At 38.1% G+C, this 24,919-nt stretch overlaps 1 protein-coding gene across 5 annotated transcripts in view; it reads right to left on the bottom strand.

The window, feature by feature from the left end:
* Window positions 1-24,919, bottom strand: part of NSMCE2 (NSE2 (MMS21) homolog, SMC5-SMC6 complex SUMO ligase) — a 208,544-nt gene that overhangs the window by 79,622 nt on the left and 104,003 nt on the right. The window contains exons 6-7 of one of the 5 annotated variants that reach the window (XM_074353055.1): window positions 23,664-23,739; window positions 20,064-20,096 (exon numbers count right to left, since the gene is read on the bottom strand). The exons of 2 other annotated variants lie outside the window; for them this stretch is intronic. In XM_074353055.1, the coding sequence (XP_074209156.1) occupies window positions 20,064-20,096; window positions 23,664-23,739 (109 nt within the window). Of the gene's footprint in view, window positions 1-14,786; window positions 14,871-20,063; window positions 20,097-23,663; window positions 23,740-24,919 lie in introns of all 5 variants that reach the window. 2 more of the 5 variants (XM_010972635.3, XM_045508480.2) reach the window with 2 other exon arrangements.

Below are 24,919 nucleotides of genomic sequence, written 5' to 3'. Positions count from 1 at the left end.
TCCCAAAAAAGCCCCCAAACCCTTTCACTAATGAAGTATTATTTTAATGTAACATTCTAAAAATCAAAATTAACATCAAAAATAATCCAAAAATCTCTCTGTCCTCTACAGTTAATATTTGAGAGGAATTCTTGAGTTAATCCAGGATTGAGTTTGCTCTAGGAAAGATCAGATCTCTTATCTCATTGCAGAGCATCAGCATGGTAGACCTAAACCCAACAGGAGATCAAACATGAAGCTAGACGTAATTTTTTAATGTCCTCATATGATGCTCTGTCCATGATCCAACAGGGATAAACGGGCATTTGAATGTCTAAGAGAGAAGGCCCCCAGAAGCATTGCAGGACCAAGTGGACATTTCTGTACAAATCCTTGGGAAACTGCAATTAAGGTAATAATTTGTACTTGGTCACTCTGAATTTTCAAATCCAAGTCTAGGCTTTTTGAAGACAGATGCCATTTCATACCTTATCCCTCACTCTGCCCACTTAGTCTGGGCACTTAGGCAACAATAATTGATTTAATACAATATATGGATTGAAGAGGATTTTCAAATAAGTTTTACTAGCTACAGATATCTTTCCCCCAGCTACCTCATTATGAAATCTCCACCCCATGGACAGGAAGTAGGGCAGTTATACGTGCAAAGGAAATCGCTAGAAGTACTCAACCTCAGCCCTTTTCAAAGAGGCAACGAAATGGTCATAACCACTACCATAGTCTCAAAATTACTAGCTGGCTTTGTATGATGTGTGGTGCTTTTCAAAGCTCTTTAAAAATCACTATCTTATTTGACTCTTACATCAAAGCTATAAAGTAAATAGGGTGAGTGTTATCATTTCAGAGACGAGAAAACAGACACAGAACAGGTCTCACCTAGAGTCATCCAGCTTACCAGTGAGTCTAGAAAAATGACTGAACTTGCGGTGTAAGCCTCGCCCTACTGTACCAGACTGTGGAGCCATATGCATTGAGTTCCCAAGCTTCAGAGTGCCTGGCACCGACCTGCCCACAGGAAACCCTGGCGGTCTTATTTGTCTCTGGCACCCCAGTGCCTAGAGCAACATGTGGTGAATGAAGGAACGAACAGTGGATGGATGAATAATAATGAATGGTTGGAGGAGTAGTGGCCAGCCTAAAAGGCGGTCTGACTCATACTTGAGCTATATGGACTAGAAGGCTCTCATACAATTGATTTCACAAATGCTTTTCAAAAGCTTCTAAACAGCTTTTTTTTTTTTTCACTTCTTTATCCGATTAGCTTTAAACCAAAGTAGATGGTTTTCCCTGACCTATTTTCAAAGCTAATCTTTAAATCCCTTGGTTACAAAATCATAAGGATTAAATATTTGTTCTGTGAAAATGTATAATGGCTCAGGCAAGAAAAAATTTTAAAGTGTAAGTATACTGATTAAATTTCCAGGATTCAAGATAATAAGAGTTATATTCAAAGCCCTTCAGTGTGATGAATCTCCAATGAGTTTAGTCGCCAGTATTTCAAAAGCTACTCAGGTCATAAAACCCAATTACATGAAAATAGTTAGTGGAACACAGAAGCCAAATTGAAAAAGTGAAAAACAGATGCTTCCATAAACAACGAAGGCTTTATGAAGTTGGATCTAGACTAAATTTGAACACCTAATGCAGTTTTCTGATAGAAAACCAGAAATGCAGCATTTCCAACTTTCTGAACCAGATCGCCTTCCCCTGCTCTCCCCAGATGAACAAAGCTGGGGTTCAGCTCACATACACTTGTTCTGCACAGTGTCCAGCACAACAGTGACTGTCAATAATGTTAATGAACTTGGATAATTCGACCAAAAATTGCAGGTAAGAACATAATTCTGTGATGACCTGGGTTGACCCACAAAACTGATTTTTTTTTTTTACCCCTTTTTCACTCAAATGTGAGTATCAGGCTTTTGCTTTTGTCTGTCGTCTTCCTTCCGCACCTTGCGCTCTGTTGTACACATGGAGTGAATAAGACCATCCAACCGTGGGCTAACACAGCCATGCTTTGACTTAAAGTATCTGTGCTGTATATTTGCATATATATTGTGTGTAGATTTGGAAGTAAAGAATTAAACCATGAGAGAAGTGGAAGGGGCTCTCCTAAATCCAAATCCTCATTTTATACAGGAAACTCAAGGCTGGAGAGGAAGAGTGAATTATCCTTGGTTCAGCATCCAATAAACGAAGAAGTCAGCAGGACTGGAATTCAGATCTGTTGGGGACGCACAAAAATGCAGCCTCATATTTGCAAGCTGGGCTAACACCAATGACTTCGCTGAACGAATGACTCTCCCAGGTAAAGTCACATTCAAGGGCCCCCTCCCTGCCACCACACTCTGACTCGCCATAGAGATATCTCCTCTCACTTTCCTTGCTTTGAAGCCTAAACTCAAGAGCAGGGTAGTAGGACGCATTCTAGCTGTGGCTCTGATATTGACTTTGGCCTCTAGGAAATCACTGACTCTTTCTGGAACATTTTAAAATAAAATAATTATGGAGCAACTTTCACAGCAAGTATTCTGTATCTGTCACTGGACTATGGTGTGATAATTATAACGACTAATTTTCTAAAAGTGACAAGTACGCTGGTAACTTTATGATCTCACTGGATTCTCTTAACTTTCCCCAAAGGACGGTCCAATTATTCTTCCTATTTCACAAATAAGGAAACCAAAGCTTAGTGAGTTCTCACGTTATTTTTTCTATTTTACAGTAGAAGATCCTGAGGCTTAAAGCAGCTTACCCAGAATCTGCCCAACATTAACTAGCTCACTGAGTGATGAGGAAGTGGCAGAGGCAGGATTCAAACCACGTGTGGCTAATTCCAAAGTCCACGGTGGTCCTTAGGAATGCAGCAGCCGGGAGTGCTGCTGGCGGAAAGCCCTCTGCTCTTAGCCCCCTTTGGGGACCGCGGTGGCTGAAGGGTCGCCTTGATCATGCCCCCTTCCTGCGGTGACCGGCATCCAATGGCTGGTCGATCGGGTATAAAGGCCTGGCCCCGTTTTCCCCACTCGTGACAGCTCTGAAGGGCCATCCATCTTCAGAACTCGCCCCTGGGTTGGCACAAGCTTCTGTTGAGATGAAGCTGCATCCTCACAGCATGGCTGCTCCCTCTGCCTAGTCCTGCTTTCCCTTTCCCTCCCACCATGCTGATCCCGAGTGCACTCCCTGACAAACTTCTACGCGCTCACCTCCACCCGCGTCAGCCTCCCAAAACACCTGACCTGCAGTATCTACACTCTTTGCACTTTACCAGGCCGCTGCCTCAGTTGTTTCATCTCTAAAAGGGAAGGTTGGATTCGATGAGCCCAACCTAGTTTCAGCTTCAATACTGCAGTGCGGAGTAGGTGAAAAGGGTTAGGGGCCAGAAGATCTGATTTCTATTATCATCTCAGGCACTTACTAGTTACCTAACCCCCTCAACCCCCGAGAGTCACACTTTCCACTCTGTAAACTGGAATGACATTATCTACCCTGTCTTTCTCTCAGAGTTGTTGAGAGCATCAATTTAGAAAGTACAAAGCCCTCATTAACATAAGCTACTATTTTTATGGTAATTATTACTGTTACATCTATGGGAGCTGCCCTAACAGGAGCAGACCGGCAAGGACTAAGGTTGCTGTTCTACAATTCTCCGGGGCGGCCCAACCAAGGCCCTCGGCATCCCACGGCAAAGCTTGTGGCCACCCTCATCTCAACCAGGGTCCAACTGTTGCTCTGAACATCTGAGTCCACTCCTGACTCGTATAGGGTTCTCACTGGCTCTTCACGAAGCTCCAAGAGCAGGCCAGAAACTGCATGGGACCACTGGTTGGCTGCACTCACACCACGCCTTATACCAAGGGGCTTTCAGGCAGTCTCCCCCAACCAAGTCTCTCCCACGTGTAACCACTGGCCACTGAATGAAAGGCACGTCATGCCACCTCCTCACACGCTCTTACGTGAGAGCCCCCAACCTCTCCTTTACCCCCATCCTCTTACTCCTGGGAATTGTCTCATCTGTAGCTTTTCTCTTTCTTGATTCCCTTCCAGATCTGTTCTAGTTTTGACCTATGGAACCCTCATGTCATTATATTAAAAAAAAAAAAAAAAAAAAACAGAACAAGTCATTGCACAGTTTTACACAGAATGCCCTAGCTCGTTAAACAGAGCTTTATTCTTCCTGGTGGCCCTGCCTCCTTTTCTGTGAGGCTACCCATTTTCCCACTTCTTAGGCCAGTGGGGACAGGTAAGGGGGATGGGCAGGGTGGGTGGGGGCATTTCCTGGGATAAAATCACAGAACCATGTAGATGGTTACTAGTACAAAAATCAGGCTTCAGGGTCACCTGTCCCTCCCTCGTGCCTACTGTGAGCCAGCCCTGCTGTCCATTTCCCTAACGATTATTCTAAAACTCACCACTGTCTTCGTTACAGCTATTAATCCCTGCTTAACTCCCTTCTTTCAGTGGACAAAACTGTCTCCTATTTCAAAGAAAAAAATTAAGTCTATCAACTATGAGGTTCAAGTTCCTGCCCAACTCCTGTAACGCTAGGTACGTCTACGCTTATTGTATTCCTCCAGTCTCAAAGGACTGCCTTTGACCCTATGCCCTTTTATCTCCGTCTTGATGTTACCGCATGAATCTCACCTCCTTCTTCTCTCTTCAACCCCTTCCCACTTACTGGCATAAGCTCCTCGGGAATTGACATATTTTCTTACCCCCTAAAACCACTACCATCGCCACCACCACCACCACACCTTCTCATGTCCCTGTGTTCTCCTCCAGCTACTCTTCACCCCTTGGCGGTACCATCTGTGTCTATTTTCTTACTTCCCATTCACTTACCCATTGATATCGGGCTTTGCCCCACCTGGGCAAAGTCATCAGTGACTTCTCACCAGTCCTCATCTTTCTGGCTGGTTGATTACATTTGACACATAAGATTACTCCCTCCTCGAAATTCTACTCATTTGATTTCTGAGACAACTACATCGTGGTTCAAAACCTCCTTTCCCTTTGACCATCATTTAAACGTCAGGGTACTCCCAGGGCTTTATTCTCAGTCCTCTTCACTTTATCACTGAACATTCCCCCACTGGGTGAGCTCATCCATTAGTCATTTAAACTAGCAGCTTTGTGACAGTGACTGCCAAATCTATTTGTGGCTTAAATCTCCTTCAATTTTTGGCTTGCACACTCTTCCTTATTCTCTCCTTTGCTCCCTTCTGCGTCTAGCCAGGCACCTAACTTAGATATCTAAGAGTCTTCTTTTAATCTGCCCTTTCTTCCCACAATCAGTTACTAAGTATTATCCTGCTTCCTAAATACTTTTCTTTAACCCCCTAAATATTTCTTGAATCTATTTTCTCTTCCCCACCCCCACCATTGAAGTGTTCATTCAGGCTCCCATCGTCCTTGCCTGCACTTCTGCAATGGCCACCTAACTGATCTTCCTGTGTCTAGTCTTAATACCCTCAAATCTGTTTTCTCCACAGTTGATAGAAGAATCTGTCTAACATATAAATCTGATCAGATTGTTCCAGTGCTACCCAGGACAATAACAAAAACACAAAATCGTCTGTATCCCATATGCCTTCATTGGCGGCCCTCTATGATTTCAACGTTGCCAGTCTCTCTGGCTACATCAATCAGTACTTCCTAACCCTAGCTTTATGCTCCAGCAACAACTAAGTGCTCATAATTCCTCATGCACACCTCGCTACTTCATTCCTCTACTTCTGAACACACTGTTGTCCCTTCTGCCCAGGACACCCCACACTTTCTCCCCTGACCTGGCTAACCCTTACTCATTCAAGACTCAGTTGACTAGTCATCTCACTGAGGAAGTCTTCCTTGACGGTGAAGGACTGACTAGCTGTCTCTCCTGTGTTCCTGTGAGACCCACTGCATACTGCCATCATTGTAATTTTACGTTGCTTCAAAATTGCTTATATGTCTACCTCCTTGTTCTGACAAAAAAATTTGGTGGCTTAATACAGTAGTCATGTACGGTGCTCACAAATATTCAGTTCTGGCAGGGCTCAGTGAGAATGGCTTGTCGTTGCTGCATACAGTGTCAGCCAGGGCAACTCTCCTGAAGCTAGAGAATCTAATTCCAAGATGGTTCATCCACAGAGCTGACAAGCGAGTGAAGACTGTTAGCTCCTCTCCACGTGGGTCTTTCCATAGGGCCATTTAGGCTTCTTCACAGCATAGTAGCTGGGTTCCATGAATGAGTGTTCCAAGAGACAGGAAGTGAAAGCTGCTAGTTTCTCATATCCTGGGCCCAGAAACTGATAGTTTCTGAGTGGGAATGGAATTGACCTCCACTATAATCTATTGTCAGGCAGTTACAGAGCCCAGATTCAAGGGGAGAGAGCACAGCCCTACCTTTGGATGGGAAGAAGTATCATAGAATTTGGAGGGGGCCATATTTTAAAACCAGCATACTCAAAACAAACAAACAAACAAAAAACCCAATCATACTCTTCTATTGGGCCATAAGCTCTTTTAGGACTCACAGTTATGCCACATGTCTGCTGAATGAATATATTCATTCCTGGACCAAAATGCCTTTGCAGAACTTTACAGTAACTTGCACCAAGGATGCTGATTCCAGACAGCTCAGCCACATCAGTTAGTAAGAGGATTAAGCTCAAAGGAAATTAGGCTGAAAGTCTTACAGCATTTTAGAAGCTGGAAGGATTTATAAGCTAATCAAATTAGTCTTTGATTTTACCAAACCAAATGAAACCAAACAAAAATCCTGAGGCATGTAGAGAAAAGAAAACAGGAAAGAATCTACGTGGGTCAGTTATATAAAAAATAGCCATGATTCAGAATCTGCTATATATGGGAAGTAAATGCTATTTATTTGCTTATTTTCTTTCCTTTATCAAGTCAGAGCTAATTAAACCTCAGAGTCTAAATAATGAGCATCGTTAATTTTCATTCTTTTAAAGGGGGACGCTATTTACTTTTGCAAATTGGGTCCCATTTATAGCTATTATTGTAAGTCGATCATCTGATGACGCACTACATGTCTTGGTAAAATGTTTTGTGGCACACTGATGACTCAAATACTATGCACTGACATGCATCTAACCATTAAATAGAATATGCCAGAATGCATAAGACCTTAGTTATTGGACATCTTTAAACATGACTGATTCAAACATGAATGTGAACAACAGAAGTATTTGAATTTGAATTATTAAATGTAATTATTAAAGTCAAAAGAAATAAGATAATTTGAAATTAATAAGGATCAAATTACAAACTTAATTCTAAAAGTTGAATTTTGACCACATTTTTAAAAATTAGTTTGCTGAATACAGAGTGATAACTAGTTAGTTTTAGAAACACACATTTAAATCTGAAAATATTCAATTTCTTCTAGGCTTTCTGAAGAGCTTCCAAAACACTAGCTGATCTTATAGGAGAAGTTATATATGACTACTAAGAAAAAGAAAAATTGATGGGAACTATCAATTCACTGAACATGCAGAAACATTTTATCAAGAAAATAAAACCAGTTTTCCCCAAGGGAATGAACTTTTTTTGCTCAGAATTCTTTCCTGTGTGATGGAACATTTAGGAAATATAATTTCCTAAATGCAATTATCTTGTAAATCAGACTCCCTATATGACTTCATTTTAAGCAATCCGGAGGAAGGGCACCATCCTAATTTAACAATTCTATAATAAAAACAAGTCACATGGGATGCTGGTTTTACTAGACAAACTAAGAGGTATATTAATAACATTATCTGCACTCCCTACCCAGTGTTTATGCAGTGACTCTGGCTTGCCCAGTACAACATCTGAGAAACAACAAAATCCCCTGGAACAGAAAAGAGATAAAGTAAAAAGTTACACAACAACAACAAAACCAAAACTCATGCAATCCATCTGAGACATATTGCAGGAATTCCCCCAACACCCATCCACAAAGACTGCATCTTTTTTGTTCACAGCAAAAAGGAAAGCCTGCTCCTCAGGATTAATCATTATCAATTGATAATTTATGCATCAACTATAAGCAAGGCTGTGGGCTGGGCACAAAAAGGATCAGAATCTGTGTACACCTGCTAATTCAAATTCTCTAGCAGATAACGGTTTAACATCCTTCAAGATAAGGCAACATGGACCTCCTTACGCTTAAATAAGCTCCCAGCATATTTGCCTATTTCAGACAGAACCTGGCTTTACTTGAAGAGACACGGCAGGACCCTGGGGTGGGAGGGGAAGGACAGTTATTTCTTTGTAATCTGAAATAACAACACATAAAACAGTAATAGGCACCCTTTGTGAATCTTGGTTTACAGGTGAGAAAAGCTAAGATTAAGGCAGGAAAGAGATTTGCCCAAGGGACAGGTGAGGATGGTCTGAATGGCCCTGCTCTGCTCCTGAACTTCTGAACTGCCCACTTCACATGTAACTCTCCATTTAATCTAATTTATGTACTGTTGAAATAAGCTATAGGTTAAATGTATGATTTCATTATAAAATAACTTACAAATGGAGAAATACAATTGATTTTTAAACCATTAAGTACTAAATTAAAATACAGTTTGACCCTTGAACAACATGGGGGTTAGGGGTACCAACCCTCCCCACAGGTGAAAATCTGAGTAGAGCAGACCCCCACAGTTCAAACCTGTGTTGTGCAGGAGTCAAACTGTATTCCTTCAGTTATAAAATGCCAAAATGCCCCCATTATTTTACACACTAAGCAAAACAAAAAAATAAAGTAAAATAAAAAATAAAAATAAAAAGCTGCCAATGATAAGATCTCATTGATAATAAAGTGTATGCCAGTTTTAGAGATATTAAAATATGAAAACACTTGTCTTAAAACTGATGAAATACAGCATATTTATTTTACCAGCTTGTTCCTCTTTTTTCTATTGACCATCCCTTTCCAGTTTCATACATTAGCTTCTCTTTACTTGCTTCTTAAAGGTGGTGTTCCCAGAATTAGTTCCATTCTTTTTTGCTGACTACTCCCCAGCCCCCCACCTCCACCATTCCCAGCATTCCCATCTGTTTGCAAGGCTTCAACCACCTCCAGGTAAGGGCATCTTTAGCTGACTCTTTCCCCAGACTCCAGACCATATTTCCAATGGTTTACCTCCAAATTGATCCTACATAAATCTCTTAAACTCATTGTGTTAAAAAGCTAAACTCACTGTCCTAACTCAAAGCCTGCTGCTCCTGCTGTCTTATGGTGAAAGTACAGTAGAGTATACAGTAGGAAAAAAAGATTTTACATTACAGGTCCAAGTTCAAATCTGAACTCTGTCACCTAGCCCCTGTTAGACCTTGGGCATTTATCATTGCTTAAAAAGCCTGCTTCTTTATCTAAAAAGTAGGGTTAATAACTTGCAGGTGGTGGTAAAGATTAAATCAGCTAATTTATGAAAATTACTATCACGTTGTCTTATACACAATAGGCCCTCAATAAAAGGCTGTTATTAGGTTATCATTATTTAATGAGATCCTCTTCTGCTCAGGAACCTAGGTTGGAAATTTGGAAATATCACCATCTCCTAGCTCTTACTCAAGGTCCATATCTACTCAGGTGCCAAATGCTACTGATTCTACTTGAAGAAATATCATTCCTTTCGCTGTGTGAAAATTTTAACTTTCCTTTTTTGCATTAGAATTTAAACATATTCCATGTCTCTCCAATTTAAAAAACACTGCGTCTTTCTACTGAGGCCTGTGATATAATTTTCCATTGTTTCAAGTACCTCAGAAAAATTTAAGTTTACTTTTTGAAAAGATCTACCTATTTCTTAAGTTCATTTCTGGGCAATTTTTATGTATTATATTATTATTGAGGACTGGATTACCTGCTTTTTATTTTATCCCTCTCTCCTATTATACTTTCCAATAGGTATGGTTGGTACGTGAGATAGCTATTGACATTGGTCTACTTTGTCCTTTAGTTGACTGACTTACATATTCCCTTATTAATTAAATTTTTTTATTAAGAAAAATATATTTTTATTATAAAAACTTTGAACATACATATAAATAAAAATCAAATCATTTGCAGTTCCAACACCAAAGATAACCACTTTTAATAGCTGCATATTTATCTTTTTAGATTCTTTTCCACATGGCATATCAGAGATTTAAATCTACTTTATAAAAATAGGATCATACTGTACATACTCTTTTATTATAATAGACATGAACACTTAGTATGTGTAGGTTAATACTAGTGTTACAAACAATGTTGTCATCAAGTGTCACCATAAACTTTACTATTTAGAGATCGAGATTCAGACTGATTTAAAATTTAAAAGCTAATAAATGGTTGGAAGAGATACGACAAAATAAGTGGGAATCAGAAGAAATTATAGCTATAATAATGTCAGACAAACCTGAATTCATGAGACTAAAAGTGACACAAGTATATAAGTGGGTTATTTTTAATTAATAAATGTTCACTTACAATAAGGAAATGGACTTTTTTGTAAGCATTTCAACAATTACCTGTCAATAGAGATATACTACACTTATTTTTAAAAAGAGGATAAACAGAAATTCAGTAGTACCATGAGATTCCAACAGCATCTCAGATTAGTTAAAATAAAAGTAAGAGGGCCAGAAAAATCTGGGAGGATGTAGAAGTGACGCTGTTTTTGAAAACTACATGGTGAGCGTCTTTACATTTCCTTATCAATAAGCATACATATAAAGTAGGGTTTCTCAGTGTTTTAGTCCATGCCACCTTTAAGTAAACTTAAAAATCTCAATCCTGCCTTTAATGTTTAAATTTTTTTTTAAATCCCAAACATAAACTATTAAAACAATGGCATATTTTGGGAAAAAAATTTTAATTGAAGTAAAACTGCCCTACAATACTATGTTAGTTCCAGATGCATAACACAGTGATTCAATATTTCTACACATTACAAAAGGATCACCATGGTGAGTCTAGTTACCATCTGTCACCATACAAGGTTATTACAATATTATTGATTCTATTTCCTATGCCGTACATTTCATCCCCGTGACTAACTTCTTTGGTAACTGGAAGTTTGTACCTTTTAATCTCCTTCACCTACTTCACTCATCCCCCCACACCCCAACCCTCCAGCAACCACCTGTTTGTTCTCTGTGTCTAATGAGTCTGTTTCTGTTTTGTTATGTTTGTTCATTTGTTTTCTTTTTTAGATTCTACATATTAGTGAAATCACATGATATTTATCTTTCTCTGATTTATTTCACTTGGTCCATCCATGTTGTTGCAAATGGCAAAATTTCATTCTTTTTATGGCTGATTACCACTCCATTATATATATTATATGTACATAGTGTGTGTAGTGTGTGTGTGTGTATATATATATTATATATATATAATTTCTTTATGATTCATCTACCAATGGACACTTAGGTTGCTTCCATACTTGGCTATCGTAAATAATGCTGCAATGAACACGGGGCTATATATATTTTTTTGAATTACTGTCTTTGTTTTCTTCAGAAAAACACCCAGAAATGAAATTGCTGGACTTTGCAGTAGATTTATTTTTAATTTTATGAGGACTCTCTACACTGTTTTCCATAGTAGTTGCACCAGTTTACATTCCCACCAAGAATGCACAAGGCTTCCCTTTTCTGAACAGCCTCACCAACATTTGGTGTCTGTTGCCTTTTTGGTAACAGCCATTCTGACAGGTGTGAGGTGATGTCTCATTGTGTCTTTGATTTGTATTTGCATTTCTCTGATGGTTAGTGATGAGCATCTTTTCAAGTGCCTGCTGGCCATCTGTATGTCTTCTTTGGAAAAATGTCTATTCAGATTCTCTGCCCATTTTTTAACTGAGTTTTTTTGATGTTGAGGAAAAAAATTTTTGCTTAAAATCTTTGATCAACATAAACACTAAGTATTCTTGCTCGCTGAAAACGTTTGCCTTCTAATCTAAGTGGTGTGGGAAAGAGACTTCGATGTGGGCAATGCTGATCAAACTGCTTCGCTTTCATAGTCACAAATGCAGAAACACCAGCCTTGCAAATACATATTGAGGAAATGAGTGACATTCGAAGTCCACTAATTTGTTTTAGAGTAAACATGGAAATATTTTACTCAAAAATTCTTCAAAGTGACTTTTCTGGAAGTCATTTTGGCAAATGAATAAAACTTCAGTTCTAAACACTCCTCACAAAGACATTTCAGCAAGACTGGATGTAGGTAAGAAAAATATTTCTCACAAACTCCCAATGGATTTTCAGCTGTGAGTTGGGAAGCTATTATCCAAATTTATTCTTCAGACAGATTAAGTTAAATTCATTCCCCTCCCTGAACCTGTTATTTTGGGAGAACCTTAAGAAGTCCAAAAATTAAGAGACATGTTTGGTACGACATAATGTTAGGAAAGTGGACTCTGGCTAGAATGGGTTGGAGAGCTGGTTCTGCCAATTATTAGCTGGGTGCCTTAGGGCAAGCGACTAAGACTTTCCTATGCCTTTGCATCCTTACCTGCAAAATACTACCTGTACCTACTTCAGATGACTATTGTGAGAACTACATGAGATCATGCATGTAAAGCATCAGAGCACTCTTCAGCTTGCAAGCAGCACCTGAAAAATGTTCATGAGTCTTAGTACAGCTGGACTTTGGCTGCAAAAACTTAATGTAATGAGACAGGGATTCTGAAACCAGCTGGGATCCAGAAACAGGTACTAAGAGTACATGAACACCATGAAATTATACCAAAATTTTATGTGTATATTCATTTTTTGCTTGTAATTTTCACACTGCCTAAAGAGTCAATATGCCAAAAAACTTAAATATTGTGGTTGGAGTTTATTTGGTTAGAAAAGAATATTCTAAAGTGTATTACAAACAAAGGAAAACAAAATGTAGATACATACACATAGCACACAGACACACAAATAGACAGAGACTGACTTTAGGATATTAAGCCTTAGGGTAAACTTTTACTGCAAAGGGACAAGAATCAGAGAAGTTAGAGAGCTGCAGGAGGACTGCAGGAAATCAGAAGATGCTAGAAAAAGAATTTAGAAAGGCAGAACAGAGAGAGAAAAGCCACTTTACATAGGGGCCTTATGCCTCACGCAGTCAGCGTGTGAGAGGTTAGGGCTTCGTTACAAACGATGTCCCAGACTGAAGATATCTGTGTAATTCTGAAAACTGCAATCTTCAGCTTGCCATAATGCTGCCCAGCTTCAGGGTAGTTCTTCCCCCACCCAATCTAGTTGTCTTTTCAGTTCTGTCCAATAAATCCCTGTCTAGACATTGACCTTCAACAGAAGGAAAGGAGAAAGAAAAAAGAAGGCAGCAGCCTGGGCTTATGAGAAAGGAGGGGCAGGGAGAAGAGTGGGCCAAATGCTCATTACTTTTCAGGTGACCATCTTTCTCTGGCTTACTCTAGTCCTGCGTCTGCATTTAGGGGATAGTCTATATACCTTCCTATTTACAAGAATCTTGACAATATAGCAGGTACTTTGGTAAAAACAAGGAAATACACGTAAGTTCTGAAAAATACAGGCAGTTTTGAGAGTTGTAGATTTTTTCTTAATAAATGTTGACCATGTTCATCTTCTCCCCATTAATTAAACATTTAATGAAGCTAGGGAATATGATCTTTCTTTTTGGGGGGGTATTTCCTTATATCAGCACATAACATACTATACTGACTGGTTTGCTTTAGAAAATGCTAACTTTTGTATCCTAAAATGCTGTTACTAACCCACTAAAGCAGGACAAGTACTTCAGAGGTGGTGATAGGCTTGACCTTGAGTGTTTTGATGCCACTGAGCCTAACTTCCACTACTGCAGAGCCCACAGTGTAGCTGCTGATCTCACATGCGAGAAGTCTCTGGCTGTGAAACTAACCTTGCTCACGTGGAGATGAAAAATGGAACTTTTCCTCACTGACATCATCTTTCATCCAAAGAAAATGAAAGTCAGAGGATGGTGAATTTGGTCAAAAGGCCTGAAGAATTCATTGACTAGTTAATCAGCATCTAAATAATCAGGAATGGCCCCCAAACCTATACAGCAATCCGTCCCCATACCATTTAACCTCATCAGTGTACAAGAAGATCTCTGAGTGATGTACAGGGATGGTGGGAGTCTCATGGATTTGTCACAAATACCAACAATCCAACAGTGTCTTATTTTGCAGCAGAACTCCAACTGTACAAAAATGAACAAAACTGTGACTGTTAAAACAGTAGTTTTTAAGAACCAAGTTTGTAAAAAGTAAGTCTTTCCAAGATTCTATATTTACGTACCCTATCTGAAAACTTTGTGAGGTCCTAATCTACTGAAAAAGGTATATTATTTTAAAGCAAATTGATAACTAAGGGTTGCTCTAGGTACGTTTCTGATAAATTTATGGTGAAATTTAGTGATCAGTTATTCTGGCTGGAAGTTGGAATGAAAGGGGAGGAATAGTAGAGAAAGGGGGAAAGTTGATGTTTAATAAAGTCCCATCTAATAATGTACTTATTTGATGAAAGAATCAACTTAAAAAAAAAAATCCAGGATTCACTTCAGAGTTGTAATGAGTTGTGCCCTGTTATCTACTCTGATATCCTTTTGGGCAAGAAATTGTCGTTAATGATTTATTGAAATCAGGTTTACATTCTGTTATATTCGCAGATAAGTGGAACATGTCACTGAGATGAGAAACTGTGCTTTATTTTTGCCATAGCAGTGTGTGGGATTTTGAAACCCTCTCAAATGCTACGGGGACTGTTTTGAGGAAAGAGAGAAAGATGAGAATGGAAGAAAAAAATTCTATAACCTCGTTCATTGCCTGCTCTACTTGCATCCTTATCCTTAAGTTTGTCGACCTCATTGTGTCCTCCATCTTCTTTAGGTTTCACTGCTGCAAGAGAGACCCAGGTTAGGAAGTGACTTGAGCATGACGCCAGCATCAATGTTGACAATGAGATGAGCGCCAGAAGTGAAGCCAGAAGAGGCTGAAGCCAGAACTGGAAATGAGTTGTTGGAGGTCCTCATGATGGGGTGTCTACAATATACATTTCATTCATCCATACAGGTGTGAAATTTACAAAACCAAACAAATTAATACTCACCCACAGGACAAGGGTCTACTCTCACTGACATAATATTATTGGTACTCTCTAACTGAAATATGCACATATTTAAGATGTTCTTAACATACTACTTCTGGGAAGAATTTTTCTGGTGAGGTGTGGAATGGAAAGGAAACATGGAGCAAGACGACACGGATGGGCATCACCTGGGAAATCCAGCAGTCCGCTCCAACAGATGCCCACAAGGTAGTATTTACCTCGATGAGCCTTGCAGACTCTGATACCCGATCTCATTGACTGGACCCAGGAATGCGGACTCATGCTAACAAAACTCACAAGACACTGATGTATAAAAAATACAAGAAGGTGACTTTATTATTTACAGTGAACAACAGAAGAATCAGGCATACTGAATCTCTGCATCAGTCTGTACCAGCCTGATAATGAATTATCTCCTCGGGAAGGCGAATTACCAGAGGGAAGTTTGGTGCGCACAGAAGCAGAGCAAGTGGAGTTAATTACGCAGGATTCCAGTGCAAAATGGCGTGAGGCTCTGCAGCTCTCTTACCACTGGGCTATCCACCTGCCAGGCAGGCTGGCTGCTTGCCTCAACCTGGCAGGTGCTACTGGTCAGACAGTGCTTTGTTAGGTATCATGACAATTACATTCATAGCTTTTCTTTTTCTCTGTTTTGGAGACAGAGAAAATGCTCTTCTGACAGAGATTTTATACGTTTGTGTGTTTTTAAGATGTCAGTACCCTCCCAATTAAGTTACAGGCAAATCTTTCTGCCCAAGGGGTCTTGATGTCTCATAAGATCACATTGTCTCTCTTGGCTTTAATTCTATTAGGTGTTCGTTTTTTAGTTTTAATTTTCAGAGAGTGTTTCATTTTCCTGCTTTCTGGGATCAAGAGGGGCACCACGTGGTGGACTCCACGTTGCCTACAGGTTCCACAAAGTGTCAGTTAAATTCAAATCAACCTGTATTCACTGTGCCAACTTTACGCCCACTGCTGTGCCAGATACAAAAGAATATTCAAAAAGTATAACAAGAGCCTGTAAGGAAATGTTACACCCACTGGATGTCTGCAGTCCTAGGTTCTTCTTAAGGTATGTTTATTCATGCATTTTCCACTAGTATTTACAGATCCACTCCTATGTGCCAGGATTAACCAGGTACAAGAAATATAAAGACAAAAATTGTCTTGTTCCCTTTAAGAGCTTACAGTCTAACAAAGGAAAAAGACATTTAAAAAAAAAAAAAAAGGTACTTTGCCAAGTGATATGGAGGCTGGCAGAGGGAGTACTTTTATATCTAAGGGCAGAGACAAAAGCCTTTTTTTTCTATTTTTAAATTTTTTTTCATTTTAAAAAAATCTATTTTTAAATACTAAGTAATAATGATAATTATTTTTAAAAATTAACAACAGTGGTTTGAAGCACGAAGTATAATAAGCTCCTTTCTTGCTCCTTCCCCATCTCTGTTCTACCTCTCAGGGTTGTCCTCAGCACTTGGTAAACACACTTTCCACATATTTTTCTATGTATATGAAACACACACACACACTTCTCCATCACCAAAACACATACATTCTTATAAATAAACATAAATTTCTATTTATTATATCAATGTGAGATTTATACTATTACACATTCCATTTATGTAATACACACATGCACGTATACATTTATGTAGGATGCACACATGTAAGAGACCATATATATTGTTTTATAACTTTTTTTAATTCTTTGTTATGAATTTTATGACATGTATATGGAAAAGCATATAAAATAAATATGCTCAGGTTAGAAAATAAATTACCATATACAGCTCCCATCAAGTCAATAAAAAGAGAATTCTGAGTACTCCAGAAACTCCCTTCCCCTCAAAAAATCATTATGCTAAATTTTGCGTTAATTATTTCCTAGCTTTCTGTGTAGTCTTACCACCCATGAGGCAGGCAAAGTCTGAATTCGCCTGGATCAGCAAACGTCCTCTGGGCAAAAGCAACTTCAGTTCTCTAACCTTCCCTAAACTCTCGCTTTTCCTTAGATTTTCTTAGATTTTCAGGCCTTTGCTGCTTTGAGGATGTTTTCTTATACATATTCAACAGTTTTGATCATTTTCAGTAGAAGAATTGTTTGAACAACTTAATTAGCTATATTTCCATTAACAAATATTTGTGTCACTTCTCAATTTCTTCCTGTGTTGCAGTTATATGTATAAATGGAGATTCTTACCTACTAGATCCTAACTTCTTCGGGGTTATGAGAAATAAATAGCTTCGATTTCCCACAGCACAAATACTGAAATTTTTCTTTGTGCAGTAAATGCGCAAAGTAAGGAGTAAAGGAATGGAAAAGAAAATGAATATGTGATGACTCTTGCCCTTGAGGAGTTTTCCTTGCCTTTTTGTGAAGGAGGATAAGAAGCATATGCAGAAAACAATCTGATATGAAACAATTTGAGGCAATAAAGAGATACGTTTAAATGAAATCACTTATATTTACTAACAGGGAAAGATTTTTAAGATACATCATCCAGTGGAAAAAGAAAACTGCAGGACAGTGTATGTGTGTAAAATATATCTATAGCTATCTCTACGTGTGTAAATAGGTGTGTGTGTGTATACATGTGTCTGTGCATATTCTTGTTTATATACAGAAATACAACCATAAAGACACACAACAGTGGTTACTTCTCCAGACTGGGAAGCCAGGAGTTATCTCTTGACTTTCTAATATCCTATATAATATTTTCACACAAAGCATATATTACTTTTATTGCTGAGGGGAATTTTTTAAATTGTATTTAAAGGCAAACATATCTGACAATGGAATCCAAGAACCAAAAATAGCTAGGAAGACAGAAATTGTTGGGAGAGGCTTCTTTGAAAAGGTAGGATTTGAAATGAGCCCTGAAGGACTGGTAGAGTTTAAGTTGGAGGACAGAAGTGGGGGGAAGTGGGTTTGGTGAACAAGAGCTGGCTGTGATCAGACATTAGGGAAGAAATGAGAACGGTACCCAGAGAGGACCATAAGGAAGTTCATTCCCATGGCTAAAGTGAACTCCAGTTTATACTGAGAGAGAGGAGTAACCGGACATAAAGCCAGAGCATAAAACGTGGAATGTCATCAATATTAGGAGTTTATAATTGGCTTGACGGGAAATAGAAGTCATTACAGGTTACTTTATGAAGTAATAACATGAGATATTAACCTCATGAAGCAGTTTGTGCAGTATAAGATCAAATGTGAAAAATCTCTGGTAATTTTGTAAAGTGCTGGATCAGAGTTTTATTAAGTAGTTATTGTATTACATACAGTTACATTTTAGGGAGATTATCTTGGTATGCTTTTATAGAATGCATTACAGAGGAAGAAGGACTCAGAGTAAGGAGATTCCTTAGCAATCCGACCTACTTGAAAAAGCTTGCCCACTTTACATAATCTGAAAAATGAAAAGACTGTCCTAACACTCAGGACTGTTTTAAGAATTAACTGTACATACAATGGCATGATCAAAATGTCTTAGTTCATTTCTTCTCAACTGCTATTACTGTCCAGATGTATGTTGATAAAGATCAGAACTGATGCCCTGGTCATGGGAACGAAAAAGATAAAGCCAAGAGATTTTTCTAAACAAATAATCAAAAAAGATCTATTTGTTGGGTGTAGAGAATGGGAGAGGAAAAGATAAAGATTTCTTCTAGGTTTCCAGCAGGGAAGACTGGTGGCATGGTGATGTCCCTGACGGAAACTGACCTAGATCTGCAATCTGCAACATTTCTGGAGCCATGAGGTTCTTACCATGTGAGTTTCACCCCCTCCATTTCTCTGTCATTCCCAGGCCACAATCCTCTGCACTTGCATACAGGGCAACCTCCTTACATTGGTACAAATATGGCTTGAAATATTTTAAAATAAAAGTGCATTTATATTCTTTTTATTTTGGAAAAAAATTTTCAACAACACATAAAAGCCTCAAAACAACTGAGACATGCACAGTTACTGACTATTCAATTACTGCAGTGGGCAAAAGTTAGCAATGCCTCGTTAAAAATCAAAACAAACTCTCCATTTGACCTAAGGAAGAAAAACTCTACATAAATAACATTTAAAAGAATTAAATATCTTTAGGGTTTTAAATTATTTGTATTTTTATCTTATTAAGGCCCAAATCAAAAAATGATGAAAACCAAAAAAGTTCAATATAAATTAATAAGATAAGTGATCTTTATTTATTGTGCTTTTGAAATCCTTTTCTTTTAAGTGGATTCTGACTTCTGAGTGGTATGTTACAACCCTAAGCTACAGTCTTAAAGCAGAGTTTATTATAGTTTTACAATATTTCTGAAGTTTCAGTTGGATGCTTTTTGTTGCCTAGCTAGAGGTCAAAAGCTTGAGGACTATTACATGACAGAAAAAACAATTCAAAAAGCATCTTAAAAAGTGATCCGTCATGCATCAGACTCTTCACTTTTTCTGTAAGATCACATTTCTGTAAAAGATGACAGAGTTGGCAGTTGTGTAACAAATCCTCCAGAAGTACTTACAACTCTGGAATGTGATCATTGTTTTGCAATGGAGTTGGTCACCATCATATGAAAATCTTGGGAAATAAAATATTTTTTTTACCTGCTAGTTTCTGTTGGAGAATAGCTCCTTCACACACAGAACAACAATACTTTGGTCTAAACTACTAACCTACATTGTTTGGTACATAATGATTATATTTTAAAAGAATGTTAAGAATATTTCTACATACTTGAAAAAGTAAACAAAAGAGAGAGGTGGGTGGAAGCAGAGAGAGGAGATGGGAGAGGAGAAAAACGCATCTTTGCTTCCCAGTAATATGTGAAGGGAGAGGTCACAGAGGATGGAGATGAAACAAAATTAGCTATGAGTTGCTAACTGTTTCTTGAAGGTAGAGCTGAGTACACAGAAGTCCATCTTCTACTGTGCCTACTTTGTATGTTGAAATGTTCCATAATAAAAAGGTTTTTAAAAAAGCACATACCTAATTTTTCAACATTGTCTTCTAACTTGATACCTAAAAAGGGATAATGCAGTACTATTAATAGTATTGCAATAAATGTCTTAGAACACTGATTTAAGATTTCAAGAGTTCCTGAGGCTTTTTTGTCCAACAACAATCACAAAATTTATGCCAGACAATAATCCTTATTCTGTACACAGTACTTAGATAAAGCACTTTCCTATCCGTTATTATCTCGACGGCTCTTCACAATAACACTGTGAGATCTGGCAGGTAATGTTCTAGTTTATGAAAAATATGAGGCTTAGACAAGTTAAGAGAAGTTCATTCCATTCCATTCCATTCCATTCATTCATTCAACAAACATTTACTAAACACCTAGTATGTGTCAGGTAGATCTGTCCCAGGTATTAGGAATTGAGACAAAGAAAACATGACTCCATCTTTCAAGAGGTGCCTGGTCTAGTAGAAGGGACAGATTTATGAACTGGTAATTATATGATGACATGATTCATACTACAATGAAGTGTTCTTCAAAAAAAATTTTAACCATGACCTACAGTAAGAAATGTATTTTACGTTATAACCCAGGATATACAAACATATGTTTAAGTGAAACAAAAGTTTTATGAAATAATACTCTTCCTATATGTAATTCACATTGTGCTACTTTCTAATCTACTCAGTATCTTCTCTTTTTCAATAAAATGCTGGTCATAACCTTTTACAACTGACTTCTGTTGACATTTCATTATTCACCAGTGGGTGTGACCTACAGGGTGCAAAAGTTTTAGGATGAGTATGATCGGAGTTCTGTGGCAACACAAAAGGAAGCAAAAATTATTCCAGTGAATGAGAAAGGCCTTAAAGAGGCTAGTCTCTGAGTCCTTATCAAAATTAAAACGGCAGAACCAGAACAAAGGGCTTAAGAGGCTTTAATCACTTCGCTCTCGCAGTACTTGTGCTGTTTTATGCTGGCCGAATACAAGGCAGCAGTAGACTGTGAACTCACTGAAAAGCCAAGGAAACAAGCTGATTTCTTGAAGGGATGTCAGCAATCCTTCATTCACGTTTACTGACTTTTCATTATGTGTCACAGCACTTCCTGTCTACTGGCTCCTCCAGCTACTACCTGTAAAACAACTACAAACATCCTGAGACTATAAGGTTTCCTCTATGACTAACAGTCCTAAATATTTGTTTTCTCAAAAATTCCCTGGAATAAAGACTTAAAAAACAAGAGACCAGCATAATATGTGTTAGATGTAAAATCAGACACTATAATTTTTATCAACCACAAATCTATATTGTGATTTTGTTTAAGGCCACAATCTTCTCTCTCACAGTCTCAAACATTTGCTGTCCATCCAGGCAGTTGTAGCTGCTGTGGACAGAGCTCAGCGAAGAGCCAGCAAAAGGCTTGATGGGCACTAACATCTCGGCCGCTGCCCCCTGCTGTCTAAGGGAGACGGGGTGCGATCAGGGAGACCCACTGATTCAATTTTGCTTTGTCATTTCCTTCAAGAGAAAAGTTTCCAATTTTAGGTACTTGTTCTGAGAATCGATTTTGCCCAAATGCACCAAAGACTCATTTTGTGATCCTGACCTAGTCTGGTAAGTTCTTTGTGCCTTTTATCCATTAAGCAATAAAAGAGAAAAGGTGCTTTTCCACACCAGCTTGTGATCAGCTTACAACAGTACCACTATTCATTGGGCATTCAATAAACATTCATCCAGGATACTGATAATGACACAACATAAAATGGACAAAAGGAAGAAAATTAACTGGACTTCGTGCGATCCAGAGGAACTACAGCTGTTTCTCATTCCTGCTTCCCCAAAGGGAAACATGATTTGAGTATCAATGATATAAGATTTTGTTGGCTGAAGTATTCTTAATTAAAATCAAACCAAACTGAACCAAACCAAAAACATCAACCAGCATTTGTGTCTTTAATCACATAATTGTAGGGTCTCAGTAAATGGAAAGTATTCTGAGTTAGGCCTTATAGGTATTAACTCAGTAACAGAGGGCTGGCCAGAAAGAACGAAAATTACAGTTTTCAGAAAGTTACTGAAAAGCATAAGCCATTTGTAAAGATGTTCTGATCTTTGGATGAATCTCTTTGGAAGACACGTTTAGGGTTGACACCTTTAAATATTCTAAGTCTAAACAGGTGAATGAACTACAGTGTACAAGACCTTCATGTTTTAGACTTCACAAAAGATTCATTTTAAGAATCTTCGCTCTTTAATTTAGACTACCAAGGATAACATTTTCAAAACTCCAAATATTTAGTAGAGAATCGTATGATAACACACTGTAACAATCAACCACTGGGAACATTAGCCTGGCATCGTTTCCCTCCTATTATCCTTGGGACTCACTTCCAACCTTGTATGAAACATCTTCAAATGACTGCACTGCTCTAGGCATCTCAAACCCATTATGTCCAAAACCAAACTCTTAATTTGCTTCTACCCTTTCCTCCTGCCAACCTCCCAGAACACCTCTTCTTCTTAATTCCAGTGATTTCTAAAATGCATATGCACAAAAAAAAAAAAAAATTGGAGAGGGGTTTAAAATATTAAAACTTTTGTACTGGATACATGCTCAAAAGTATTTACTTATTATAACAGTATGTAGTTTTTAAAAAGTTCAGACAACTATTCTAATCTTGGCTTCCTCACTGCCTTCAGCCCATCAGTCTACAAAGGGCTTAAATCCTCTGTCAAAGTCTCTTCCACTTCTTTCCTTGCATTTCCACCACCTCTGCAGTAGCTCAGCTTCTCTGTGTCTTGCTTCGACTTCTGCAGGAGTCTTCCATCTTGTCTCACTTCTTGTAATATCTTTTTCCAACTCATTCTTCACTCTGCCACTAGATATATCTTCAGTAGTCAGATAATATCACTCATCCAAAAAAAAAAGGGGCTATCTACAAAATATAACAACTGAACGTGACCTTCATGACTGTCTATGCTCTTAGCTCAACCTAAGTAAGTAATGGGGGAAAAAACATGACCTTCAGGCGAGGTTTGAGTTTTAGTCCTGCTTCTTCTGAGGCTCTGTGATTTGAAGGGAAATTACTTAGGTTTTCTGAGCTTTTATTTCCGTCTTCAAGTGGTGATATTAGTAGCTCACAAAACTATTATGTAAATCAAATGAGACTACCTACGTATGAGAAGGAACTCAGCTCAGAGCACACTCATCCATCATCAATTGTTTAATCCCTTCTTTTGCTCTAAATTTGTTACTGCTACTGCCCTCTGCCTCATTCCCATTACACCTGCCCCCACAACCCTGGCCCATTACACACCAAGCCATCTGAAACATATGTTGTCCTCAAGTATGACATTCACCCTCAGGCCCCTGTGGTTCTGATTATACCATACCCTCACCCTCACATGTCCTTTACTGCCTTCTCAAGTGAAATCTGACCTATGCCTCAAGGCCCAGCTCAAATGTCAACTCTTCCAGGAAGTCTTCCCTTTATTCCACTGGTCAGAATTAACCATTTTTCCTTGCACACTGCTTACAACTTACTTTAGTACTTATTTCTTTCTGTTATAATATTACTATTATATTTGTATTAAGTATAAAATTATGTTTATATATGTTACCTGCATGAATTACAAGCTTCTTGAAGGCAGAAAGCATGCTTTTCTTCTTTTTATTCTCAGCAGTTAACACCCTGTACTGGAAGGGATTTAATAAAGGTCTGCTGATTGAATAAATAAATGCATCAAAACATTTGCAAAAGCAGTAAATTTCCACCAGAACAAAACACCAATCACTTGTTTCAACTTTTGAAGTAATTGTTAGAAAACAACTTCTACCTGAAAAACATACTATTATTTAATCTTTACAATAAATTAAAAAAAAGACCTACAAATGGTAATTTTTTGATACTTCAGACTAAGTGCAAAGAATAAGATATTATTTTTAAATTTTTAAACTGATAGTATCAATTGTCAGCAACTGACAGATCATCAGTGAGTGAATATTAGTAGAAGGTTATAGTTCAAAGAGGAAAATCATGATAAGTACATAAATGGAATATTAGATATCAATTTAAAATCATGTCTTCAAGTACTTAATGTGCTCACACTATCTATCATAAGTGAAATAATCAAGATGTAAAACTGATCCCAATTTTGCAAGTATGTACTTTATAAGAAAAAAGAATATGGAAATACAGAGGACATTAATATGTGGTTATCTCTGAGTGGTGGGACTACAGGTGATTTTTATCTTTTGTCTTTTATATTATCTGAATAATTTTTTTACAATGTACACATTTGTATAGTTAGAAAAGTAATTTTACAAAGGCTTGAATACCCAGAAGTTCTAATTAAAGCTCAACCAGATTTGCAAATACTAAAACATTTTATTAGTCCAGTAAAAGGCTTCCTGACTTTTAATATTAATCACAATATATTTGTGTAGACATCATTAAACATTGAAGGTTAATGCAATAGTTTAAAAAAAGATATCAATAGAAAATGAAGTCCTGCGTTGTGACTCAATGACCAACTAGGTTCCTTTATTTAAAATATCAAATTAAATAATAAAGTCTGAAATTTTAAAAAAAATTAAGAAAAGTTTTCCTTAATTTTAAGTAGAAAGCAGAGTAAATAAACATCTGACTCGTTAGTAGGCAGCAAAGCACCAGGTCTGCAGGGGAAAGACGTGGTCGGCTTTCCAGCTCAGCCACTTGTCAGCTGTGTAACTTGCTCTCTTTGAGCTGCAGTCACCCTTTCCACGGATCAGGGAAAATCCCCACACTTTCTGACTGTTATCTGCAGAACCCATGCGGACACCATTAAGGAGATCTCTACCCCCCGTGTTGAGGACATGGAAAGTCCTCTCCTGTCTC

Source organism: Camelus bactrianus, chromosome 25 (genome assembly GCF_048773025.1).
Source record: "Camelus bactrianus isolate YW-2024 breed Bactrian camel chromosome 25, ASM4877302v1, whole genome shotgun sequence".
NCBI lineage: Eukaryota > Metazoa > Chordata > Mammalia > Artiodactyla > Camelidae > Camelus > Camelus bactrianus.
This window is presented reverse-complemented; position numbering and strand designations above follow the sequence as displayed.